General features: G+C 43.7%; 1 protein-coding gene across 5 annotated transcripts in view; it reads right to left on the minus strand.

Moving 5' to 3' along the window:
- Positions 1-1,070: 1,070 nt before the first annotated feature.
- ALKBH8 (alkB homolog 8, tRNA methyltransferase) overlaps positions 1,071-27,803 on the minus strand; it is a 60,802-nt gene continuing 34,069 nt past the window's right edge. For all 5 annotated transcript variants that reach the window (XM_048495484.1, XM_048495482.1, XM_048495486.1 and 2 more), the window contains 5 exons: positions 23,931-24,037; positions 19,665-19,816; positions 18,236-18,492; positions 3,523-3,672; positions 1,071-1,665 (listed from right to left, as the gene is read on the minus strand). In XM_048495484.1, the coding sequence (XP_048351441.1) occupies positions 1,153-1,665; positions 3,523-3,672; positions 18,236-18,492; positions 19,665-19,816; positions 23,931-24,037 (1,179 nt within the window). In that variant the 3' untranslated portion in view covers positions 1,071-1,152. The remainder of the gene's footprint in view (positions 1,666-3,522; positions 3,673-18,235; positions 18,493-19,664; positions 19,817-23,930; positions 24,038-27,803) is intronic.

A 27,803-nucleotide genomic window follows, 5' to 3' on the forward strand; every position in this document is an offset into this window, starting at 1 on the left:
ATCCAGTGTACTGGTTGATGCTAGTTTATTTTCATTAATAAGATTGTACAAACAGATCTGTTTCATACTTAATTTTGATACAGATTATATTTGATTCTGATTATATAAGATTATGTATTCATTATAATTATAAAACAATTATAAAAGAAATATACTTATAATTACTTTTTAATTGTAAAGACTGTTACCATTGTTATGTTTATTTTTCAACTTTTAATTTTTTTCCTAATTCTTTAGTTAGTGAAATAAAAAAAAATTTTTTAAAGAAAATATGGCATTGAATTAATTGATTTAATGTTTCTCCATTATGGCCAGTGTGATATAGTGGTTAAGAATGGTAAACGCTAATCTGGTGAACCAGGTTTGTTTTCCCTGCTTTTACACACGAGGCCTGCAGGGTGACCTTGGCCAAGTCACAGTTCTATCAGAATTCTCTCAGCCCTGCCTACCTCACAAGGTGTGTGTTGTGGGGAGAAGAAGGGAAGGAGTTTGTAAGCCACTTTGAGACGCCTTAAAAGTAGAGGAGAATAGTGTTTGGAATATGCTGCCACAGGAGGTGGTGATGGCCACTAACCTGGTTAGCTTTAAAAGGGGCTTGGACAGATTTATGGAGGAGAAGTCGATCTATGGCTACCAATCTTGATCCTCCTTGATCTGAGATTGCAAATGCCTTAGCAGACCAGGTGCTCAGGAGCAGCAGCAGCAGGCCACTGCTTTCAAATCCTGCATGTGAGCTCCCAAAGGCATCTGGTGGGCCACTGCCACTAGCAGAGTGCTGCACTAGATAGACTCTGGTCTGATCCAGCAGGCTTGTTCTTATGTTCTGATGGGGAAGAAGATGAAGGTGGCAAAGATCCCTCCTGTGAGTTCTGCTCCACTTGTGTGGTAGCTGTAGGCCTGGATCCAGTTGAACACTTGTGCAGTTTGGGTTCAAAGCAAAAAGTCCAATTACAAAAGTCACAACTGTACCAGTTAGCTACTTGGGGAAAATGGGGAACAACCCTTGATTCTTCATTAAAAACTGGACGCCATCAAAACCTGAGGTTTAGAAACTTCATTGCAAACAAATATTTAGATCAAATTTCAAATCAAATTTTATTTATTTATTTACATTATTCATAGACCACCTTTCTCTCAGGACCTCAAATAATGTTACAGCTTTTCAAGAACCACACACCAGTTTCCTTGGTCATAGTAATTCTCTTTGATCTTTATGCATTCCAGGTTTTTGCAGACCTGTTCCAGTTCTCCTTCACAGAAGACATGGTAATACCGGCAGAAAACGGGACTCGGTTCACACGAGTTTGCAGAATTCAACAGAGGTTGATGAGATTTGTTCGACTCTGCTTTTTTCTTTGTGCCACCTTTCAGATGCCAAGGGACCAGCAAGTCCTGGGAGTCAAAGGAAGTTCTGTTGGTATGCACAGGAAGCTTGGGGTGGATTGCCTGGTTTGTGCTTGTACTGGGGTTCACTGAACATTGGCAACCACCGTCATATGCGTTGATGTTCATTCCTTCCATCTGGCCCCTGACAGCTGTTTTTTCTTTAAGATACTTAGACTTCTGCTTGTTGTATTCCTGTTCCATAGCCCAGACATAAATGAGAGCCCTTCCACCTGGCCTCAGCAAACGGACTAATTCACAAAGAGCGGCCAGTCTTCGCTCCTAGTCAAGGAAAAAGAAAAGTGAGATGGTTGGGTGTGAACTAAGCAAACACACACACATACACACACAATATGGTATGATGAAGAAACAGTGATGTCTTTTAAGAAGCCAGTTTTTTCATTCTAGCAAGAATTTTGTGGACTTCAGCCCATTTTGGTAGATGCATGTATTGAGTTCTCACAAGCCACACGCAGAAGGTTATGAACCAGGGCCCAAGGACATGGGATGAATTGAAGTACCAGGCAGGACATAATGAAGTGAAATGCAAATGGAATGCAGAAGGCACAGAGACCATTCACAGTAACAATTGGCAATCTCCTTTGTTTTGCTAGGCTTGTAATGGCTGAGGAATCTCAAGTCCTTATCAAGCTCCTGGGAGAGAGTATTAGATTTCCTAATGAAGTCTAATGAAAGCCTCCCAGATGAGCATTGCTATTCTCCCTCCCCCCTCTGACACCTTGTCCGGGACTGGTGAAAGACCAAGAAGCCTGGCAAGAGAAGTTCTTTTACAGCAACAGTTTCGCCCTCCTGTGTTATGGTCACATACACCAGGACCGACCGACCGACCGACCCCGACCGACCGACCGACCGACCCCACTCCCTCCCTCCCTCCCTCCCTCAGAAGACTGTGGAAAAGGCTTATGTGCAGGTTACTGTCCCTGTTCATAGTACGACTAGAACCAGAAACCTTGGTAAAGTAGGTCTGCTGTCACAGTTGAGTAGGAAGACAAAGCCGTAAACCCGTAGTACTTGGCATTCGGCCTATATTTCCTTGTTAGTATATTCTATATATACTATATTTCCTTGGCCCTCAAGTCTGCCCCGGTCCCAATGGGCAAGGCTGCGGTCTTCAGTCACAAATGGTGTTGCAAAGTAACTGCAGAGGCCAGAATGCAGGTGGCTGGCTCGGCTGCATGTTGACCAACGTTTATCTCCTGTTTGGAAAGTTTCACCATCTTGCTCTGGACTCGCATAAAGGATGAGTGGATATCATCAGGGAGCAAGTCAACCTGTGGTGTGAGACCTTTCCATAGGGCCAACTGATAGCCTGCCATTGTGATCTGGTAGTTGGCTACATGGAAGTCAAGGAAGAGGAAAAATAAACCTTTCCACCGATGGTGCCAAGACGATGGCTCTCCTTGTTGGCTGGAACGGAACGTTGGCAAGAGCACTGTCTGGTCTGCAAGTGACTGGGGACTATGGATGATGGAGGCAGATGAATAGATAGAAAACTACACAAATCTGGCGTAATTCTGTAAAGATTCTCCACCCTCTTAGAGGTGGCAGGAGCTGTGGACGGTTTCAACGAAATATTTGATGACAACTCAGAAAGACGCTCCAAGTCAAAAAATGCGACAATCAGGAGAGCTATTCCACAAACGACTGAGAATCTCGCCCTTTGGTTCTGGATCTGAAGTAGGGACATCAACGTACAAGGTCTGGGCAATCTTAAGCATCCGCTCTCCGTTTGATGTGCACACAAGGAACTGGAGGAAAGGGGCACACCTCCCTGAGTCACATGAAGGTTTGGGTGGGAAGGAACCTTCATGGATCACACAGGGAGGAAAGCACCCCCTACTGTTGCTAATGGCTAAAAGAATTCTGACAAATAGGGAAGCCCATGCAGGCACAGTCTCCAGCATGGGGCTGCACTGAGACCACAGATTAAATCTGAATTTGTTTCAAAGTATCTTATACTGGCGCGATCCTAGCCACTGAAAGCCAGGTAAGATGTTGAGCAAGGCTTCCAAAACAGACTCATCCACAATAAACAGTTTAGTTTTTTTGCTGTGCCACGCAACAACTTATCCAGCTCCTCTTCTATTATAATGCAAAGAACTGTAGGCCAGAACCTACCGCTGTAGCAAAATGGTGAATCACAGCAATGGAGATACAGGCATCGCAGGAGTCGCTTCGTATTGGCACGGATAGGGCGTCAGCCACGAAAGCCTGAAGCCCCTTCTGTCCACAGATGTCCACGAGGTTCTTGCTGTAATCACAGCCAAGCTGCGAGAGAAAATGGAGAGGGACGCGGATGAGAAACGACATGCCAATCCCAGCTGATTTTGCAGGAGTGACCTACAGATAGCAGAAGGCCAAACATTGGCTTCCCATTGACGGCGTTTTCACACGATTTTGAATCCTGACATAATCTGTTTTCTTCATCTGAGGGGCAATGATGATATCATACTATACCTATTGTTTCAAATAATTATGGGATGTTGGTTTAAAAAATATATACAAAAGAGATAATAAAGACTGATTGCTAAAACAGCCAGTATAGAACAGGGGCACAACAGGGGAAAATAGTACCGGGACAAAATGGCACCCCTCGTGCCCCCCGCATCCCATGGTAACTATGCCCCCCCCTTGTGCCCCACTTACCTGAGCAAGCAGCGGTCCCGGGCTGCCTGGCGTGGCGTGGCCAAGGGGTGCCCTGTAGCAGCCCCGCTAGGCCTCTCCTTCAACCTCCACTGTTTGAAGGAGCGGCCTGGTGGGGCCGGGGCTGGCCAAGGGCGGAAATGGAGGGCTGTGGGGATGATTTTCTGTCCCCACGTGACCGAATAGGGGCCCTACCTTGTGGTAGCTACACCAGTGGTGTAGCTTAGTTCCTGGAGTTTCCAGCTATACTCTGAGATGTCATAGTTCAAATCCCCACTCTACCATGAAATGTTGCTAGATTCTATACACTTTCTTACGGAAAGATGAGATGCAGATTAAATCGTCAAATCATCCTTTCCCTCCCATTTGTAATGATTTAAGAAGCTTATTTATGTGCCAGTTTTGTCAAAACTATTATCCTTTGCAATGGTAAACACAGAGTTTGGTAAAAAAAAGCTTGGGGTGGCTATATAGCAGTGGTGGCGAACCTATGGCACGCGTGCCAGAGGTGGCACTCAGAGCCCTCTCTGTGGGCACACGCACAGAGTTCGTCATGTGGGGGGAGCGGAAAATCACCCCATACACACACCTAGGCTGGCCTTGCTTCTGAGTAAACCCTCCTAGGGTCATTATTCACCTGTTCGAAGCGTTGCATGGTTGCTTCACCAAGCTTACTCCTGAGTAACGCGTGCTTCAGAGCAAACAATTTTTTCTAAACTAAAACCTCCGTATCAAGGTTAAATTGCCACGTTGGCCCTTTGCGATAAATAAGTGGGTTTTGAGTTACAATTTGGGCACTCGGTCTTGAAAAGGTTCACCATCACTGCTATATAGCGATACTTTCGCTTTCTATAGTTACGCCTGTCGTTTTGCGGGCTCCGCACAGCCACAGGAAACAAAATGGCGAGCACAGCTGTATAAAGCAAAAGTAGTACATATAGCCATCCGGAGCACTATACAAGCCTTTTCATCAAACTGCTGTGTTTACAAAGGACAATAGTTTTGACAAAGCCGGCGCATAAGTAAGTTTCTTTAATCTTTACAGAGAATCTGCCCTACTTTTAAATGTGGTCATGCACGGCTGCAATTTCCGCCACAGCACACATGACCGCTTTCTCATCTTTCCCTGAGAAAAGGGTATAGGTGATCCCAGGCCAAGCAATTAACTGTCTCAGCCTAACCTACTTCAAAGTTGCTGTGAAGATAATGGGGAAAAGAAGAACCAAATATGCCACCCTAATATCTTTGAAGGGAGGGACAGATCCAAATGGTGGCTTAAATTTTTTTTATTGATGTTTTTGAGCTGTCTTTGGATTTTTCTAGTTTTTACGGTAGGTATCGGAGGTGCTACTTTTTTCAATGGGAGGTTCTTGTCTCCATATTCTAGCCATTTTTTGTAAGATTATTGTATTTACTTTCCGCTAAAATAATTAGATACTAGCCAGATAATAAGGAGCCTAGTACAGACTTCTGAATATTTCTTCCAGGCCCCAAACCACCCTCAGTGCCAGGAGAATAGTAAACAAGTCATTCTGTATAATCAGCTATTGGTGAGAGACAGGCATTAAACCAGAAAAGATTTACTGCAATGTGCCTTTTTCATATTATAAAGAGACCTCTATCTTCAGTAGGATAAAATGTGATAATCCCCTCTGCGGCTTCACGGGACAAGAATGAGGCAGAAAAAAGGAGAAGTAATGCTGTATGGGACCGTGCATGGTAGCTAATGCTGTAATTGTGATATTGACATATTTCCTAGGAAAAAAAATCTAGTCCTAAGAAATTCAGGGCTAAGAGCACAGTACGCACAATGTTGTTTGGTTAGTTTGGCTGTTGAGGTTTTCTGGGCTGTGTGGCCGTGGTCTGTTAAATCTTGTTCCTAATGTTTTGCCTGCATCTTCAGTGTATCACAGAGGGAAGTCTGTTACACACTGCAACAGGAAAACCCACAACAACCAGTTGAATCCGGCCGTGAAAGCCTTCAACAGTACGTTGTGTTAGTTTATCTGTTTAGTGTATCTATATCCTACTTTTCTGCCCAATGAAGCTGCAAAGTCAAGTAAGCATTTAACTAAAATACAACTCTAGCAACTGGTGGTGGTGGTGGGGGGTTTAAAGATGGGGATATGGAGATGCATGACATCACATGCACTGTTACATCACTTCCAGGGAAAACTGGAACTAAGAATTTCCTAGAGCAGTGATGGCGAACCTTTTAGAGCCTGAGTGCCAGGGGCAGAGCGAGGGGAAACTGCACCTGGGGCACCTGAGTGCCCTGTGCCCCTTCCACGCCCCTACCCTGCCCCGGAATGCCCCGCCCCCCAAATACCCTCACCACAACTGCAGGGGCACGTGCCCAGTGCATAATGCACCCCTCGCCCCCTTGGTGTTATGCTGCTGTCAAGGGCCCAAACTGGGATGACAGCTTACGTGCCCACAAAGAGGGCTCTGAGTGCTACCTCTGGCACTTGTGCCATAGGTTCGCCACCACTGGCCTAGAGTGGCGTGAAGTGGAACTTAGGAACAGAGCATTCCACATCCCGACAGGAGGAATGAAAAGCCTAATTTCAGATGATCAGGTGATGTGCATGATTTAAAATCAGTTAATGCATAGCCTGGGACTACCAGGCGGGCTGCAAAATCACACCTACTGGGCTGCTGTCCCCTCTAGCACTGCCTTTACCCCCTGTATTCTGAAGAAGTGTTTGGATTTATACCCCACCTTTCTCTCCTGTAAGGAGACTCAAGGTGGCCTACGAACTCCTTTCCCTTCCTCTCCCCACAACAGACACCTTGTGAGATAGGTGGGGCTGAGAGAGTTCCAGCCCAAGGACTGTGACTAGCCCAAGGTCACCCAGCAGGAATGCAGGAGTGCGGAAACACATCTGGCTCACCAGATGAGCCTCTGCCACTCAGGAGGAGGAGTGGGGAATCAAACCTGGATCTCCAGATTAGAAGAATCTATTGCCAATGCTCACGGTGACCAAGGAACACCATGCCTCCCTCCTCTTTGTGTATGCGTAGTGGAAGAGCAACATGATTTCTTGGTCATTAAGAAGGCAAAAAACACCTTTCGAGCACCGGCAAGTTTGGAGATCCTGGCTCCTCCTCTTCCTGTCACATGTCATATGACCGGAATATCTTGTGACTTCTTGCCACATGCTTGCAGCATCCTCTGCAGTTAAACATAGGTCCTGTATCTGGAATAGTTAAGGACCACTGATATAAATAATAAAACAGGAGCCTAGTAGCACCTTATTATTTAGATACTAGCAGTTATTTAGGTTATGTTTCCCGAGCATATTGCCCCCGTAAGACTTTGCCCTCAATTTCCCGTTCTCCCAGCAGCCAATTTAATTTCTGTGGCTAGCTGTTCCCCAGATTTCTATCCAATTTACTCAGGCACTATTAGTTTAATGAACTGATGCAGGCAAAAATACAGGTAATTCACTTGCTAATAGGTTCCTAGAAACCCATCCAGTGTCCTGACTTCCTAAAACGTTTTATAACTAATCAGAGGAAAAGTACTATTTGTTTTCTCCAGGTCTGATCAGATTTGGTGGAAAGTGCCGTCAAGTGCTAGCCGACCTACGGCAACCCCGGCAGAGACTTTTAAGGCAAGAAACCTTCAGACCTTTTTGGACTTATTGGCTTGTTACACCAGCTTGTTTGTTGTAAGTACTCACAGCCGGGATAGGGATGAGAGCCAGGATGGTGTAGTGCATAGGTGTCAAACTCGCAGCCCTCCAGATGTTATGGACTACAGTTCCCATCATCCCCTGCCAGAATTATGTTGTCGGGGATGATGGGAACTGTAGTCCATAACATCTGGAGGGCCACGAGTTTGACACTCTAATCTGGAGAATCGGGTTTGTTTCCCCACTCCTAAGAACATAAGAACTAGCCTGCTGGATCAGACCAGAGTCCATCCAGTCCAGCACTCTGCTACTCGCAGTGGCCCACCAGGTGCCTTTGGGAGCTCACGTGCAGGATGTGAAAGCAATGGTCCTCCACATGAAGTCCCCTGGGTGACCGGAGGCCAGTCACAATTCTCTCAGAACTCTCTCAGCCCCACTTCCCTCACAAGGTGTCTGTTATGGAGAGTGGAAGGGAAGGAGTTTGTAAGATATATGAGACAGGGTATAAGGTCAAACCCTTCTTCTTTTGTGGCAAAATATACATGCAGTTTCTCGAGATCATTGTCTGGAGAACAGAGCAGCCCCTAAGATTGGCACTTCCTGTCATATTTCAAAGTCCCATTGAGGATTCTGAGAAAAGCAGCCAACCTTCAGGGCACTGGAAAGCGCTTTTAAAAAACATTCAAATATAAGAAATCACTCAATCTGAGACCACAAGGCTGTCAATTTGAAGAACATGGATTACGGAAAACACAGTTCGTATAATCAACAAAATAACACACAAGAGCCTCAAAAATAAACAAGTTATATTACAAGAGGAAACGGTTATGTCAAAAGCGTTCTGAGGTCCAAACCAGCAATTTCAAAAGGGTATGCTCACTGTGCTTCATTAACAGTCTCCAACCGTCACTTTATCTGACTAAAAATAATGGCACATTCATTAAGACACAGAGAAGACACTCTCCATTACTGTAAACAGACCAAATTCCACTGACTTCAATCACTCTGTCCCAAGTCTGTACAGTATTAAATTGATTGGGAAGTGGGAATTCAATCAAAAAGACAATGCTGAAATGACCTTGAAAGAAGCAACACAGTACTCTGAGGAAACGTAATGAGCTGCAGCTAAAGCTAACCGAAAGGAATAAAGCACACGGCATCCAGAATATGAAAGTCCTCATTTGCATCTAAATTATATCAAATAATTGTGAAGTCAGGCTTACTTTTACTACCCTACATATTAAAGTGAATCTACTGCCCCAAACAAAAAAAGATTTGATTTTTGCAGTGGGGGAAAAGGGACCTTGGAGTATCAATTACCTGAACTATAAATGGTCCATCGGTGTCTGATTAAATTTGGCTCTGATGTAAATATTATTATGAGTGCTGCTTGCGTGCACATAATGACGGAACATAGACAATTACTGCAAACCTGCGCTTTAATGTTGTTACACAGATGTAACCTTCTCACTGGGAGTATCAGGGTATTTGAAATATCATTTTAATGAACTCATTTGCAGCTATTTCATTTTAACATGTTAAACAAATCAAACTTTAATGTGGCAAAGGACTCAACTCAGCAACCTTTTCAAAATGCCAAGATTCAGCCACGGGTCCCAAGAAATACAGTGATGAATCTCTGAGTATCAGTAGGTGATATTTCCTGACGGTGGAGAAATCGCAGCCAAGGCTATTCTACACCCAGCTTCCTATTTGTTTTCAGGTCTCTTTTTGAAGAGGCACAATTCCTGGTCACACAACAATGCTTCTAAGCCCTAGATGTCCCCTCTGAGTCTATGGGCTGGATCACAACTAACTACCTCCTATCAGGAGACAGGTTTCTTGGTAAGGCAGATGTGAACCCCAATGAACACTAAGAAAGTAAGTAAAGGTGGGGATCATATATTAATTAGCAAAATGCCTATTGTAATAAGTGGTAAACGAGTTGGCAGCAATGCAGAGGCATAGCAAGGGGGGAAAGCACACGGTGCACTGGTGCGGCCTCCACCCCGCCCCGTGCCCGAACGCCCCATCCCGCCCCTGCCACGCCCTCACTACAACCCCATCCCCTTGAAGTTACGCCTCTGTAGCAATGTTACGCAGGCAGATTCTCACTCCGCTCCAATAGGAATCTATTACATCTTCAAAACAATACCTGTTGCTGGGAGAAAATGGATTCCTTACATCCCTGCTCATCATACCAGAAGTGCTAACTACCCCTTCAAACAATTGCTGACCCCGGCTATCTAGCTCCTCATGGAGCTCCCTGAAAATGTTACTGCGAACACCCATTTGCTCTAATTTTGGATCACACCCCTATACAGCTAACTCTAGTTTCAAACTAAAACCAAAGTGCTGTTTTTAGGTCACAAAACAATTTGTTCCTCTGCATCAACAGTGGTGCATTTATTTCTCTATGTCTTAAAGGTGGCCTGTCATCTCAAATTGCTGAAGAGATCTGGTGAAGAACAGTTTATTTGGACTCATACTATATTTCTCCGCTACCTGGAGTGTACTGGATTACGAAATTTTGCTAGATGACTAAGAAAGAAAAATAAAAACTGCAGAGGAAGCAAAAGTGGTCTTCCTCTAAGGCAGTTTCAGACAACTTATCTAGGACAGTACTTTTGCAAGAACATCAAATCAAATGAAAAATTGGATGCTCAGCGGTTCCAGGCTCCATAGCAGCAGAAAAGGGGCAAGTTAAGGAAATGAATTTACAAAAATGATGGAAATAGTTAAAAAGAAGCTGAAAGGGAATCACAAGAGAGTCAAATCTCTAGAGGATGGTTGGAAATTATTTAAAGTCACACTAATTGAAGCCCAGATGGAATGCATCCTCCAGGTTAGGAAAGGCACTGCCAAGGCTAAAATAATACCCAAATGGTTAATAACACAAATCAAGGGAGCTATATGAAGTAAAGAGGATTCTTTTAAAAAGTGGAAGCTCTGTTCCAATGAATGGAACAAAATGCAGAACAGGTTCTAGCAGAAGAAATGTAAGTTAATAATTAGACATGCAAAAAGAGAATTTGAGGAGCAGCTTGCTAAAAGCATCAAGATAAACAATAAACGTTTCTTTAAATATATCTGGAACAGGAAGCCAGCAGGAGAAGCAACTGGACCTTGGGATGACCAAGGAATAAGGGGATTGCCAAAGGAAGATGGGGAAATGGCAGACAGGCGATGTGAATTTTTTGCCTAGTGATGGCCACAGGCATAGACATCTTTAAAAGGGGATTAGATAGATTCGTGGAGAATAGTTCTATCAATTACCTCTATGTTCAGAGGCAGTCCACCTCTGACTCCCAGTGCCAGGAGGCAACATCAGGGGAAGGCTGCATTTCAGCCATGATTAAATTCATTTATAACTTGCTGTTGGATCTCCAAAGGAGCTGGTTGGCCATTGTGTGGGACTGGGTTCTGGGCTAGATGGACCACTGGTCTGACTCAGCAGGACTCGTCTTATTGCCTCATATCAAAATGAAGAAGGCAAAGAAATCTGGTGAGTCTAGGAACAAGTGATGCATGGGAAGGTGGGCTGTAGCAGTGAAGAAGCCAGTAGAGCCAATGTGATACATTGGTCAGGATTTGGGAGATCCAGGTTTGACCTCTACTTGGCCATGGAAGATCACTGGGTGGCCTTTGGGCAGTCATTCCGTCACGGCCTAGACTTCCTCACAGTGTGACTATTATGAGGATAAAGTAGAGGAGAGGAAAATGGTGTCGTAAGCCACACTGCATCTCCATTGGGAAGAAAAGAAGGCTATAAATATCTAAATATTAAGCAAGTTTCCTGCACAGGTGGCAACAAAATGTTCTAAATGGCCCTGCAGCAGATAAGACAGTTCTGTACCTTACCCAGAGCACCAACACAATCATTTGCATTTATAATGGAATGTGACCTCCATGGAACTCAGCAATATCTTCAGAAGCTAATACCACATTGGTAGGGCTAACCAACCAGAATTCAAAAATTCATACAGATTCAGAAGGAAAGAATGGGATGGCTTGGAAGAAGCAGAACGCTAATCTCTTGCTCCTTCTTGTTTGACATAGCTAGGAGTTTTGGATTACTTTAGGCCTTACAGGAAAGACATCAATATGCTTGGTTTTATCCCTAAACGTGGCTGCATTCCAGCCTTGATTAAATTCAATTGCTCTATCAAGTTAGTAAGACAGGACAAAAGATTAAAAAGTAGTAATTGCAACACACAATCCCCAAGAGTCTAATTATCCTCCCAAGTTAAGGGACAGGAGGAGACCAAGAAACCGCTGTGGTCATTTAGATTTGCCTCAGAATAACGAACTCTATCCGTTGGAATTAGATCATTTAAGGCCACCGAAACTTGATTGATAGAACTTACCAGAAAGCTGATGGAGAGAGAACTATATCTAATTTTGAAACTCAGCCACCAAATGAAATTATGTGGCTCCCCAGAGAAACATCTCAGCTATAACTAATAGCATGAGAGTCTCGAGGAAGCAAATTAAATTCTGGCAAACGCACACAAACAGCAAAAAAGATGACAGCACACATTCACTGTGTGAGAGAGAAAGAAAAATTCCCTAGCTTCATTTGTTCTGAATCAGACCTTTAACATTTCTTTCACGTAGTGTTTTGTTTTTCCTTATACCCAGTCACATCATCTTTCAGAAATAAGGCACCATATCTAAACCTAGAAGGCCATCTGTTTCTGGCAGACCATGCCACATACTCAAACTGGGGCTCCCAGTTTTTTGTCTTCTGTTGTCACTGCTCTGAGCAGTCCATATCCTAGGAATTCTACCTTTTCTATTCATAACTAGCGGGCCCGGCCATGCTTCACTGTGGCTTGGGGGGGGGATCAGAAGGGTGGCAGGGCTCCCTGGGTGGGTGGGATGCGGCTGGAGCGCGCGCGCGAGGGATGTCGGCGGTTGCTGCTGGGACGCACCGGGAGGGTCCCGTCCCATGGCCGACGCCTGTGTGAGTGGCTTGTGCTTGGCTGGGTCAGGGAATTTTCATTGTGGCTAGGAGGGTGGAAAGGAAGGGAGGGGTGGGTAGAGGGCTACCATGTGTTTCCTGCGGCAGGGTTGTGAACGCACCTCCTGCCTCTCCCTGTGGGCGGCAGCAGGCGGTGTCATGCTGCGTGCACTACAGAATGGGGTTCTCCCCTAGCTATGAAATATCCTTGCTGAAATGCTATTGGGTGATAGGGCAATTTCCGCTGTGCAACTCAGACTCCACAGTGGGATGTTTACACCAACGCAGCAAAGGCAGGAAGGCAGGCAGGCAAACATTCCAGCCCCTTTGCCAAATGTGAGCAACAGCTGTTCTGTAAGGGTGGGTCTACACATGCTGCAAAAACATGTGAATGAAGAGGCTGATTTCTGAAGTACTAGAAGGGGCTGTATAGACTGCAATAAAAGGGAATGACATTTTCCAACAGTAGAAAACCAGTACAGCAGATGGTAAAATACACTTTTGGGCTGCTGCATTAAGACGTCTCTCTATCAGAACAGTAGACTCTCCTGGAATGAAGTGACTTAGTCAAGGATTAGGACACACCCATAACAGTGGGGAAAACTGTATTCTCCAGCCTTGCTGATCAGCATCACCTCTGACTTTTCCGAATATGACTTGTTCTCTCTCTGCCACGTAACAGACATAGGCTGATTCCGCATGGGCCAAAAACAGCGGTGTGAAAACAGTGTAAACCCTTTTACACCGTTTTAAACCATTTTACACCGGTTTCACACCGCTGTTTTTGGTCCATGCGGAATCCACCATAGAGACAGCACTTTCTGGTGGATAAGTTGTGTGATATGCTTTGAAGGGTGTCATCAACCTATTGAAGATACCCTGCTTCAAAGATATGGACAATCTCTCCCCAAATGTTTGCAATAGATTCTGTATCCAACATAATTTATAGAACATTAATAACCAAGTAGTTGGGGAAGAGATATTTGGGGAACTGTGTAAGATGTCACCCTGACTGTTAGCCAACAACTCACCACGGTTATTTTCCACGGCAGAGAACCAGCAGCATTTCAGTAGTATCCCTTCCCACCCCCCAAAAAAAACCTATCTATATGCCTGCACATTGTAAAAACCTGGTAATCTTTCAAACTGAAAGGTTTATTATTGTTATCATTGTAATTGGCAGACATGTTTATCTTTGCTGCTTCTGCTCACTTATAAAATACACGTTGCTGTTAAAAACCCTGTCTGGAATTATAATGCTTCTGCTTCCAGCAATTTATTTTAAACCAGAAGGAATCTAATGATTTATAAGCAGACGTGTTTATTCCCGAATGCTATAGCTTGAAATAATTATTAGTTCATTGAGGATGTTAACTACATTGCAGACTTCGGTTCCTGAATAAAAGTTCACTCAGGAGAGAAATTGGAGAATCTTAATAAGGACAGATGGGCTGCCAAGGGACGAAAGACCAAGTAAACAAAAATATGCCTCCTTTGCCCCTCCAGACGTCTGTCAGACCATTTAGGATTGGCAGTATAGCTTGTTATTTTGTTTTTTTCTCAGGAATTTCTTAGAAATGCATGCATGTTTCCCCAGTCTGAACCAGTAAAGCTTTCCCAAAAGACAGGTAGGACATACTACTCATCTTTCCTTGCAGGTGAGAGACAAAGTTGAAGATTTGGTGTGCTAGGTTCACACAAAAAACTGTGAGACTAACAGGCCTCTGAAAGCCCTGTGACCCAGAATCCTCTGCAATGACCCAGAATCCTCTGCAATGACCCAGAATCCTCTGCAATTGCACAGCAGATGTTCGAGGATTTCTTAATAATCTAGTCAATATGGAAGGTGGGGGTTCACCTACAGGTAGTTGTTTACACATCAAAGGTGATCAAACAATGCTTGAATTAGATTCCTGTCAGTATGTTGATTTAAACACTCTCGGGGGGAAATGTCCAAATACCTTACATCTCCTTGGTACAGTATAGTGTTTAAGACACTGAGCTGTGATCTGATTCAGACCTTGCCCTCCTCTGCTTGAAATACCTTGAACTCTGAAAAAACTATATAAATACCAAGTTGTTGTTCTGATCTTTAAACAAGAAAAATTTCCCTGTATTTGCTAAACAAGGGACCACACAGGTACTTATAGCTACCTGCAATTCAGTTCATTCCTAAACATGACTGACGGAAAGAGAAAGAATGAAGTGTATTATCCACCAACCGAACTTAACTGATCCCCAGGAAGTCCTTATAACCTGTCCACTACCTGCACCTGCAATAATCTAGTTGAGGAATAACAGGAGAACCCCCCCCCCCAAAAAAAACACATGAAAAGGACAATCATCTTTTAAATCACTATTTTTGTGTGCATATTGCTACTGTGGTCTAAAACAGGGGTAGTCATCTGGTCCGGCTCCCACAGCAATTTTATTCAGCCTGAACAGTCTGCCAGGCCTTCCAACTGATAGATCTTTGCTGCCCAACAATCCTAGCAGCTGTAAAAGTAAAAATAATGTAAAAGTGGTGTCATGGACCTCACTACGTATCTTCTGAGAGAAACCTTAGGTGACACTGGGTAGCTCTAGAAATCTCAGGAAACTCTATGATTTTACCACAGAGTTTACAGTGATTCCTAGAGCTACCCTGCATCATGTCTAGCAGTTCTAAAGTTGCAGTTCTCAAACTGTCTGAAATAAGTCCCACTTGTGAATTTACTGAGGTTTTCAGATACACCTAGTTGCAAATTAACAAGCAATTGCCACTTCCAATATAAAATACAGCAATCTCAAATCAGTTAACAGAAAATGAATTTAAATTTTATGTTTCGTTATGTAGCATCACTGAGAGGCCATTTTGCACATTCTGCAGAAGAAAACCCAAATTTGCCATCAAGCCTCCCATAGTCCCTTCTTCCAGCTCACCCCGTTCCTCTCCTCTCCTGGCCTTCTGACTACCTGCAAAAGAATTTATTCTACTTCTGGGTCCCAACATCCAGTTTGATAACCACTGAATTAAGGGAAACGCACCCTGTGATCCTCTTAGGTCCAAAACCTAATTCTCAAACACAACTGCAAGTTCTTAGGTATGACCCTTTGGCAGCTTCCTGAAGGTGAATGTTCCTTAGAACTGCAGAACTCTCTAAATATCCCAGGGAGCAAAAAAAAATGGAAGAACTGAGTGCTTACTACTACAATTTTTAAAAGATGCAATAACATTTTTGTCAAGTTACACGGCACAATAATCCGAATTGTTGAGAGAGGGAGAAAAAGAGAGAGAGAGAGAGAGAGAGATCTTCTGTTAATTTTTAAATTTTGAGTTTTATATGTACCGTATATACTCGCGTATAAGTCGACCCGCATATAAGTCGAGGCACTTAATTTTACCACAAAAAACTGGGAAAACTTATTGACTCGCGTATAAGTCGAGGGTGGGAAATGCAGCAGCTGCTGGTAAATTTCAAAAATAAAAATAGATACCAATAAAATTACATCAATTCGAGGCATCAGTAGGTTAAATGTTTTTGAATATTTATTTCAAAGAAAAACAGTAAACTGGCTCTGTAAGTGGAAAAGAGGGTCAACAAGAACAATATGGTCTCAACAGTAACTTAAAAGTACAAAAACCTTAGCTCAATCAGTAACCAAGCTAAAACACAGGAGTTAAAATCCTTCAAAACTGGATTCCTCATCATCATCTGTATGTCCAAATGTAACCCAACTTAGATTTTAAGAGGGATATTATCAGAAATGACAAATCTACTATTAGCTTCCATTGTAAACAATGGGGGATGGGGCGTCCTTTTGGGGATCAATAACTTTGGATCCCCTGACCCAAACTTCACCAAACCTGGCTGGTATCATAAAGAGACTCTCCTGATGAGACCAGCCAGGTTTGGTGAAGTTTGGTTCAGAGGGTCCAAAGTTATGGACCCTCAAAAGGGTAGCCCCATCTACTAATAGCTCCCATTGAAAACAATAGGGAATAAGGGCACCTCCTTTGGGGGTCCATAACCTTGGACCCCCAGAACCAAACTTTACCAAACTTGGCTGGTATCATCAGGTGTGTCTTCTGAGGGTACCCTGAAATTTTGGTGCCGCTAGCATAAAAACTACGCCCCCTGCTGGCCAGCAAAGTAAAAACACACAATTTTTTTTAATGACCTGCATATAAGTTGAGGGGAGCTTTTTCAGCATTAAAAATGTGCTGAAAAATTCGACTTATACATGAGTATATACGGTACTTTCCAGGTATATGTGTTCTATAGCTAAGGGGTGCTTTACTGCTCGGTAGCACTGACATTATTATAGAGTCCGAATGTCCGCCTGGGGCTTAGGTTATGTGGCAAAATACTTCTGAAGAGGAAACTGACCCACAAAAACATAGAACTTGGCCAATTTTGCTCCAGAGGTTATTTTACTTTTTCCAGACTTTAAATAGCAACTATAAAAAGCTCTTTGATGTACAAATAGCTCTCCAGCTGTTTAATCATCTGATATGACCTTTGAAAACGTTCCTGCACTATCTGTGCTATCACAGTTTCTGAGACATGAAGCTTTACCATTAGGTGACAATGAAGCTAGAATGGATCAGGGGCACAGTCAATTCCATTGTGTCCAGATGTGGAAGCTGCCACTGAGCCAGCATTCCTCCAGTGCAGGAAGTGTGCCAGCGCATTCGGGGCATTCCAGTGCATTCAGGGCATTCCAGGAGCATTCCCAGGGGTGGCCAACTTTATACAGAGCAATCACCATGTAACACATATTCAGTGAGACAAAGAGTATCATGAAATAAACAAAACACCAAACATTTCAGCTGTCTCAGTGGTGCAATAAATACCATCATGTGAAGCTTCCACTGAATATGATAAATATCAGATAATCACTATATACAAATGTATCCAAAAATATCTCATCTATCAGAAAACCTCCTCCTTGTTCAGAAGACATTGCAGACTTGTAGCTGAGTTGGAAGTAAGGAGACTTCTTAAAGTCTAAACTTATAACCAGGCTTTTTTTAAGTCCTACCACTATATATGAGATGTGATGCCCATAACCTAGTCAAAATGGATAATATAATAGTTGTATGGGCAGCAAACAATATTCAAAACCACCTGGATAAATTCTACTCAGAAATACAGAAAACTAATTCAATGTGAATGGGGAAACTCACTGCTTAAACCCCTTCCGCACATGCAGAATAATGTACTTTCAATCCACTTTCAATGTACTTTGAAGCTGGATTTTATTGTGCAGAATAGCAAAATCCACTTTCAACCAATTGGGAAAGTGGATTGAATGTGCATTATTCTGCATGTGCGGAAGAGGCCTAAGTCTTGTAGCCTAAACAAGAATTACATTGTTCCCAGCCCACTGACTACATTGGGCTTAGAAAGGTATTACTTTCCTTATGACTCTAGCGCTAAAATGGGTTCTTGGGGTGGGGGTGGGGGACTATTCATCAGCATTCATACATTTATTAGGAAAGGAAGTATTGATTCACATCTTTCCTGCTAGAAAAAACAGTGCTTCTTGCATAAATTATTCCATAAAAAGCAGAGGGGAGAATGCTCTCAGCAAGATGCCTTACCATATACAAATCGCTGCCAACTCCCAAATACTTTCCGTTCCCGCAGCCAACATCAGCCACCACAGCTCCACATGGTAAGCCCCTAAGAAATTCAACCACTCGTGGCCAAGGGCTGTGTCTAGTGTTGCTGAAATGCCCGGCAATTTCCTCGTAAACCTCGTGGACGTACTTTTCCTCTAGCGTTGAGGCTTCACTATCACTGATAGGGAATGCAGGCTCTGTGTCTTTACACTGGCTGTCACACACAGAAGGGTAATCTAGGGGGAAAAAAAGTTTTTTTTAAAGCAACTGAATATTTTGAACCAGAATATTCCTTTCTACTTACAAAGGAGAGTATTTGAAGCTGAAAACAGCACTGCCATTTTTGAATTTTAATAATGAAAATATTAACTCTTCATATTTTGGAAAAAGGTCTCCTCCTCTGGCAATTTTAAGTCTCATCCATTAGTTTAAACCAGACCTGGGCATTATACGGCCCAGGGGCCACATCCGGCCCGCCGGATGATCCTGACTGGCCCTGTCCTTGGTCCAGGGAAACCTCTGGAAAAGCATCTTAAGAGATACGTGACTACCAACAGAATGTGAAATTGCTGAGTCAAGCTTGAATAGACAGCATCACAGTTAAGTGTGCTTGCTAAAACAGCCAGATTTTTAATGATTAAGGGCATATTTCATTGATTAAATCTCCTGATCTTTGATAATTTTATGGGCTGCAACGCAAGCCCCAAACTGGTATGACAGCGTCTTCCAGAAATGCATATTTTGTATATTGGGAGCCAGCTTCACGAATGTATGCTCTTAACGCTCCTTTCTCCTCACTCCACAGCAAATTCACATCCATTCTTTTTTATCAACACTAATCACAGTTTATACAGCAACTCTAACTATGATGCATAGTTTATGCATCAACTCTAATGCTGACTCGAAAATATAGGGTCCCTTTATTAGGATGGTGGATAGGGTGTGAATATTTCAAATACAAAGGCTCATTCCGCACATGCAGAATAATGCACTTTCAAACTGATTTCAGTGCTCTTTGAAGCTTTGCAGAATAGCAAAATCCACTTGCAAACAGTTGTGAAAGTGGCTTGAAAACGCATTATTTTGCGTGTGTGAAAGAGGCCATAAATAGGTTCACAAATCCACAAATCCACAAATCCACAAATCCACGAAGTCCACAAATCCACTACAAGATGGCTTCAACTTCTGGTTTCTGATGGAACCACGGTCATAATTAACCATGGTTAGCAGTAGTGCATATGCAGTTCTTAATCATGGCTTATGCTAACAAGGGATGAGAGGATAGTTTTTACTGCAGAGAGAGCAACCAGGAGAGGGGAAGAAGCTTCTAATTTTCAAACCAAACCAATACTTCTCTACATGATCACTACAAGATTTATCAGAGTTATCCTGCAGCTCCAAAACTTACCACAATTGCAGGGGGTTGTTCTCACTTTTCTGAATGTAAAAGATGTCCTTTTCCCTCTTTTGTTTAAGGTTAAATCTCCAATGTCTGCAGAGACAGTTCCAACTTTCCATCCTTCAGATGCCTGAACAACATCAAACTTTCTAGGTGTGATGCTTAAATATAAAACATGGGTTACTGTTTAGGTGGAGTACCAATTTTTTGCTTACAAAGCTTAATATAATTCAATTATATTTAGGGCAATGTCTATGGCTCAGTGCATCCACTTGCATGCAAAAGGTCCCTGATTCAAACTCTGGCATCACCAATTAAAGGGCTGCAGGAGGCGGGTTCAAGCAAAGACCCCTCCTCACCTGAGATCCTGAAGAATGGTTGCCAGCCAGAACAGACAATACTGAGCTAGATGGACCTGAGGCCTAACTCAACAGAAGACAGCTTTACGAATTCAATCCATCTGCTGAAGCAGTTCTTTAAAAACCTGTAAAATGCTGGAACCTGTGCCTGGTTATCTATGGACAATTTCTCATGTGAAAGAATATCCTTTCTCCTGCCTTTTTAAGCTTTGTTTGCGCTACCTAGTATTTGTACAGATCATCTACTGAGATTATTTTCAGGCTTTCAGGCTTAAACTGGATAGATTCCAACATGGTTAGATTATCCCAACAGCAGGCAGGGAAAGGAGAAACATATGCAGATGTACCTGCAAACTAAGCCAATAATTCCAGAGGAGTAGCCATGTTAGTCTACTGCAGCAAAATAAAACAGACGTCTAGTGGCACCCTGAGGACTAATAACATTTATTCCAAGCATAAGTTTTTTGTGAATTCTTACACACAAAAGCTCACATGGCAATAAATGTTGCCATAGTCTTTAAGATGCCACTGGATGTTTGTTTTATTTCCCACCAATTTCAACTTGTGAGATAGATCTAGCCCCTAAATACATCTCCCCCTTTCCCTTCCCCCTCCTTGTTTTTCCCCAACCCTATCTTATCCCCAACCTTTACCATCTGGTTGCTCCCCAAACTGGGAACAAGTGGTTTCTCCAAACGTGGAAATGATAACCATAATCTGAGAGCTATGATCAAGGCACCAGTATTGTTTATTGATATTGTAACGTTTTAATAATTTATGTATTTGTAATTTTAAGCGTAATTCTATGTTGTTAACTGCCCTAAGCTTTAGTTGGGAAGGACAGGATAAACAGAAAGAAAGAAAGAAAGAAAGAAAGAAAGAAAGAAAGAAAGAAAGAAAGAAAGAAAGAAAGAAAGAAAGAAAGAAAGAAAGAAAGAAAGAAAGAAAGAAAGAAAGAAAGAAAGAAAGAAAGAAAAAAAGAAAGAAAGAAAGAAAGAAGAGAGAGAGAGGAAGAGGAAGAAAGAAAGAAAGAAAGAAAGAAAGAAAGAAAGAAAGAAAGAAGAAGAAAGAAGAGAAGAGAAGAAGAAAGGAAAGAAAGAAAGAAAAGAAAGAAAGAAAGAAAAGAAAAGAAAGAAAGAAAGAAAGAAAGAAAGAAAGAAAGAGGGAGGGAGGGAGGGAGGGAGGGAGGGAGGGAGGGAGGGAGGGAGGAGGAGGAAGAGGAAGGAAGCAAGGAAGGAAGCAAGGAAGGAAGGAAGGAAGCAAGGAAGGAAGGAAGCAAGGAAGCAAGGAAGCAAGGAAGGAAGGAAGGAAGGAAGGAAGCAAGGAAGCAAGGAAGCAAGGAAGGAAGGAAGGAAGGAAGGAAGGAAGGAAGGAAGGAAGGAAGGAAGGAAGGAAGGAAGGAAGGAAGGAAGGAAGGAAGGAAGGAAGGAAGGAAGGAAGGAAGGAAGGAAGGAAGGAAGGAAGGAAGGAAGGAAGGAAGGAAGGTTTATTCAGCTCTTAGAGGAGCTGATCAAAACTACCAACTGCCTTGATCTAATGTGCATGCTCTGATATGAATACAGGGGCCTGTGCTTTCCTGCTATAAACTATGAAAGGGTGGAGACATTTTTACCCCTGCACTCACAGGTTACTCTTAGGCATTAAAATAATGATTTAACCCCTGTTAGCACAGAGCTCTTCACGGCCACAGAATTCAGACAGAGATGTGGATTGTGCCCTGTGAAATTTAGATTCAGGTGTTAGCGCTATTATGTTACCAGGTAAATTTTACAGACCCCATTATATATTTGAAGTGTGTACATGTAAAGCTCTTTCAAGCTCGTGCCTAGAAGAAACATGCTGAGAGATGGGTGGAAACCTATCATGGGTCTCAGAAGAGAAAAATAGTTTCTGACATAGGAACTATGCTGTGGTTAGAGGTTGGAATCCCTGCTCAGGTGCTGAAGTGTACTGAATAAGTTTGCAGCACTCATGCCCTGTCAACCTAATCACCTCACAGGGTGGTTGTGAGGAAAAGCACAGGTAAACCCCATCCATGTACATCACCAAGAGCTTGGGGCGGGGTGGGGGGGGGGGAGGATGAAACATAAATGTCATGAACGAATGAACAGTTCCACCAAAAACAGATCTTTCACAGTGAAAACAATTAAAAAGCAAAGGCAGAGAGCAGCAGAAGCCCATTTCCAAAATCAGTTTTGTCCTTTTGTTTTCTTGTTTGTTTAATAGAGGGGTACAGCGTGATTCAGATTCTTCGGGGAAATCCTGCAGAATTCCAAAATGGACTCTTGTGGAGCCTTTTCTTCAGTGAACAGCGACATTAAAGCAGAATTTGCCTCAAGAAGAAAAAGAAAATGTTTTGATGGAGGAGCATTGACATTCCCCCAGAACAGCTGGCTACGAAGTCATCAGCACTTGACTCCCAGCAAGACAAGCAGTCAGTCTGTTATTGACTTCTTCGCTGGTGAACTAAAATTCAGACCTGTCAGAATATGCTGCAGCAAGGAAAATATTACAAGCCAAAAGACACAAACACGCACGCCCTCTCTATGTATGCAAGATCTCACACTTCTAATCAGTTTTCAGAATTTATGTTCCCAAGTCTAAGTTGCATTATCCTATATTCAAAAAAGGGAGAGAACCTCCACATAGCCCAAAACATCCCTACCAGTGACTATTGCTCCTCCAGTTTGCAATTCCACTACTTCTCCCTTGATGTCTCCTATAGCTGGCATTCCCTCCCCCACCACCCACAAAATATCAGTCTCCAAGCTGAGAGCCAGCATGGTTATGAGCAGGTGGATTCTAATCTGGACAACCAGGTTTGACTCCACCTGAGGGCAGAGGCTTATCCGGTGAACCAGATGTGTTTCCACACTCCTACATTCCTGCTGGGTGACCTTGGGCTAGTCACAGTTCTTCGGAACTCTTTCAGCCCCACCTACCTCACAAGGTGTCTGTTGTGGGGAGAGGAAGGGAAAGGAGCTTGTAAGCTGCCTTACAGGAGAGAAAGGTGGGGGTATAAATCCAAACTCTTCTTCTTCTTCTCTTCCTCCAAATCCCTCCCTCCAAATCCCCATTTTCTCTATAGCCTCTTTAATCCTGACCTTGATAGAAACTGAGCCCCAGTTAGATGCAGTTGTGTTTGTATATATCCTTTCCCTGTTTCCTTGGCTTTTGTCTTTTATTCCCTGTCTTCCCAGCTGTCAAATCAAGCCTGAACTCTCCTTAAAAACCTATCCAACTTTGCTCACATGATGAGAAGGCAAGTATCACTGGAAAAGTCAATGCTAGGAGGCAGCAGGAAAAGAGGAAGACCCAATATGAGATGGACTGACTCTATAAAGGAAGCCACGGCCCATCTTTAGCAGGGCTGTTAACAATAGGTCATTTTGAAGGTCAGTGATTCGTAGGGTCACCTGAGGTGGGAAATGACTTGAGGGCCTCAACACACACAATAGCCAGATGTCAATATTTAAACTGTAAGCTTTGTGATAGGGGGGGAAATCCTTCCTTTTTCACCTACTTTACTTTGCAAAGGGCTGCACAGATTCATGGCGCTTGTTTACACCACAGCGGTGTAGTGATGAGAGTGTTGGGACTAGGATTTGGGAGATCCAGGTCCAAATTTCTGCTCTGGCGTGAAAGCTCGCTTGGTGGTTTGTGGCCTGTCACTCTCTCTCAGCCTAACCTCCCTAACGTGGCTGTTGCTGAGAGGGTAACATGGAGAAGGGGAGAATGATGCTGTAAACCACTTTCAGTCTCCTCTGGGGAAGAACAGTAGGGTACAAATATCTAAATTAACAAGGATAAACCAAAAACGCCCTCCTGACATCGGCAGGGGAAGACAGTCATCATTCTAGTGCTTCACTGGTCTTCTGTGTGCAATATAATTAATATGTGAACATTTAATACCTACCCATGGGTCCAAAGGTATCTGGACTCCCCACTCATCACAAGTAAACTCCTCTGAGGCAACATCACTGCCACTGCCTGTCCGTCTGGATGCTTAAAGTCCATCACAATCTGCAAGTAAAGGACAGGATGATCCCGCATTCCTTGCACTGATATATTTGCATTGTACTCATTTATTTGAATGGAATTGGAATCTGCTGCATTTTAAACCTTGTAAGCTGGCCTGAGTCCCCTGTGGGGAGAAGACACCAGATATAAATAAATAACATTAACAGCCAAAGGAAAAGTAAAAAAAATGGGGGGGGGGGGATATAGTGAGACATGAGTCAAGGTAAGAGGCTTGATTACTAAATTCAGTACTAAATTGTCCCTATCCAGATTCAGTACTAAGATGTCCCTATACACCCCATAACAAAGTAGTCCTACCGCCTCACACACAGAAAGAACATAAGAACATAAGAACTAGCCTGCTGGATCAGACCAGAGTCCATCTAGTCCAGCTCTCTGCTACTCGCAGTGGCCCACCTGCCTTTGGGAGCTCACATGCAGGAAAACGAGCATGTCAGGGAGCCTTGGCCAAAGCACCTAATTTTCTACATAAAGAAAGCTTTTTTTATGTGACAGCGAACTCACAGGGCTATTCTCAGATTTACACCCCTGTAAGTCAACTGACTTTAGTGAGTTGTAACTTTTCTTAGGACAGCACTGCCAATGACAGTACAACCCCACCCCCTATTACCTAGGAATGAAGCATCTTGTTTCAGAGGGGTAGCCATGCTGGTCTGCAGGAAAACCGTTAGAATCATAAAGTGGGAAGAGACCCCCAGGGGCCATCCAGTCCAACCCCCTGCCATGCAGGAGCACACAATCAAAGCACTCCCGACATATGTTCATCCAGCCTCTGTTTAGAAACTTCCAAAGGAGGAGACTCCACCACTCTCCGAGGCAGTGAATTCCACTGCCGAACAGCCCTGACAATCAGTTCTTCCAAAGGTTTAGATTCCAATCCAGTAGCACCTTAGAGACTAAGGTGACAGAGTTAGAGACAGAGTTAACCAGAGTTTCAAGATGTAAGATTTTGAAGGTCAGAGGTCCCTTCATCAGACAAGCATTTTGTGACATTTATTGTGGTATACACTTTCAAAAGTCATCTCAACCATCTCTGTAACGCAGCAGAAATCCTGTTGTATGTACTGAACATTCCCAGGGAAGAAATGGAACATGGGTAGCCCCATTCATGAGTTCAGACAGCTGGCTGCAGTGCTGCAGCTCAAGGGCAGAGCGAGGGATACTGAACCCGGACCCCCCAGAACACTCCTGCGGCGGCGGCACCTGGGGAAGAATGCCCCCAGAATGCCCCTGCGGTGCCCTGCCCCCTCCCGCCCCATTGGCGCTAGACCAATGCTGCAGCTGCCCGGCCACTCCCAAAAGGGCTTCAAAATCCCCCCCCCCCCCCGCCCCTGCCCAGAAGCCTGCATCGGGCTTAACAGACTTACACCACACAAAAGGGTGGCTCAACCTGCAGCCACAGGACAAATGGCCAGGAGGGAGCAAACTAACTTTGGCTCCTCCCCCAGCCCCAACTCTGCTCACCCCCAACATGCTGGGATCATGTCTGGCGCTGTGGCGGCTGCATGTCTGAGGAATCACCCCTCTGCTGAGGTAAGTGCCCCAGGGAGGGCAAATTCGCCAAAGCAACTGTGTGCCACTCCCGTGGGCAAATTCGCCCCTAGCCCCTGGATGGGGCTTAAGTACCATTAAGGAGGAGTATAAAGGAAACGTTCACACCAGAGCTTCTTGTTTAATTGTCTTTTAAACATCTTGAGGCCCAAAATTCAGGGAGCTACTTTATAAAAATGAACAAATATGGCAGAGTACTCCCTTTGCAAAGAGCACACCTGCATGTCAGGATGGCATTGCTGGGAGAGGGAACGTTATGGGATTGCTTTCGCTTTTGCAGGTGCATCGCTATCTGCTAGCTCTGGCCTAGTGATTTATTGTATGATGGGGGAACTGACATTGCACTATTGAGGAGATCCACAGCCATAAGAACATAAGAACATAAGAACAAGCCTGCTGGATCAGACCAGAGTCCATCTAGTCCAGCTCTCTGCTACTCGCAGTGGCCCACCAGGTGCCTTTGGGAGCTCACATGCAGGATGTGAAAGCAATGGCCTTCTGCGGCTGTTGCTCCCGAGCACCTGGACTGTTAAGGCATTTGCAATCTCAGATCAAGGAGGATCAAGATTGGTAGCCATAAATCGACTTCTCCTCCATAAATCTGTCCAAGCCCCTTTTAAAGCTATCCAGGTGAGTGGCCATCACCACCTCCTGTGGCAGCATATTCCAAACACCAATCACACGTTGCGTGAAGAAGTGTTTCCTTTTATTAGTTCTAATTCTTCCCCCCAGCATTTTCAATGAATGCCCCCTGGTTCTAGTATTGTGAGAAAGAGAGAAAAATTTCTCTCTGTCAACATTTTCTACCCCATGCATAATTTTGTAGACTTCAATCATATCCCCCCTCAGACGTCTCCTCTCCAAACTAAAGAGTCCCAAACGCTGCAGCCTTTCCTCATAAGGAAGGTGCTCCAGTCCCTCAATCATCCTCGTTGCCCTTCTCTGCACTTTTTCTATCTCTTCAATATCCTTTTTGAGATGTGGTGACCAGAACTGAACACAGTACTCCAAGTGTGGTCGCACCACGGCTTTATATAAGGGCATGACAATCTTTGCAGTTTTATTATCAATTCCTTTCCTGATTATCCCCAGCATAGAGTTTGCCTCTGGGGTGCCTTTTGCCACAGCCAAATAACTGTGGCCTACCTGGCTGCAAAACAAGAGATTTATCAACCTGCTAGTGGACTGCTCATTTTGCCTGGTAGATTGTGGCCATCTTGGAAGATTACAAGTAGGACAGGCTCCATGTAGATCAAACACTGCTTCTCTCTTTTAAAAAAAAATTCAGAGAAAGTACTTCACAAAGTGACATTTTCAATTCCTGACTGGCAACTGACACACACAATGCATCATTAGCGGCTGAAATTTCCACATCTGTAAGAGTTCTGCTTCCTCCCCACCCCTGACAACGTTTTAAAAAAGCAATTTCTACCATTCTTTGTAGCACAATAATAAGAAAAAATTGACCTTGCTGTGATTTTGAAGAATTCTGTTCCCACCCCTCAACTGAGGCCATTGCTGAAGAGGAGCGATAACATTCCTTCAGCCCTTTGTCAGTCTTTCTCCTAGCGGATCATTCCAAGTTGCCATTTCTTTGTCTCACTCTCTGTCACAGCCCTCAGGAACAAAGGAAAAGAAAAGAGGCAGAATTAAGGCTCCTGGACCTCTTTTTTTCTTCTTTTCAAAATTCACTATGGACTCACAATCAATATCGCTACCTCTGCCTTGGTCAAATCAATCTGCCTCATGACAGCTTTCCTCCACAGGAGCTATTTCCAATTACTATTTTCGTTTTTACCCATTTTCTGTATTCTCTGAAGTGGCAAAGTCAATAAAGATCAAACATCCCGCTCGCCCATGGAATCTCACAGGGGAGCGCAGTCAATAAATTTAAAAAGGGGGTGGGATGGAACTGCTGGGGAGTGTTTTCAGTCTTATACAACCCACTATAATATGCAACTGTATGGGAAAGGGGGGGGGCATACACAGGCTCACCACACAGCCACTCCCCTGGAAGTGTGAAAGAAACACACGAAGCTAATAATAAACCCACTCCCCTGGAAGTGTGAAAGAAACACACGAAGCTAATAATAAACCTCCTCGGTGTAAACATGACGTCGGAGGGGACGTTCGTGGTGAAGGAATACGTGAAGCCATCCAAGCAACCACCTGCATCTTGAATGCTAGGCTAGCGGCA

Source organism: Sphaerodactylus townsendi, linkage group LG04 (assembly GCF_021028975.2).
Source record: "Sphaerodactylus townsendi isolate TG3544 linkage group LG04, MPM_Stown_v2.3, whole genome shotgun sequence".
Taxonomy (NCBI): Eukaryota; Metazoa; Chordata; class Lepidosauria; order Squamata; family Sphaerodactylidae; genus Sphaerodactylus; species Sphaerodactylus townsendi.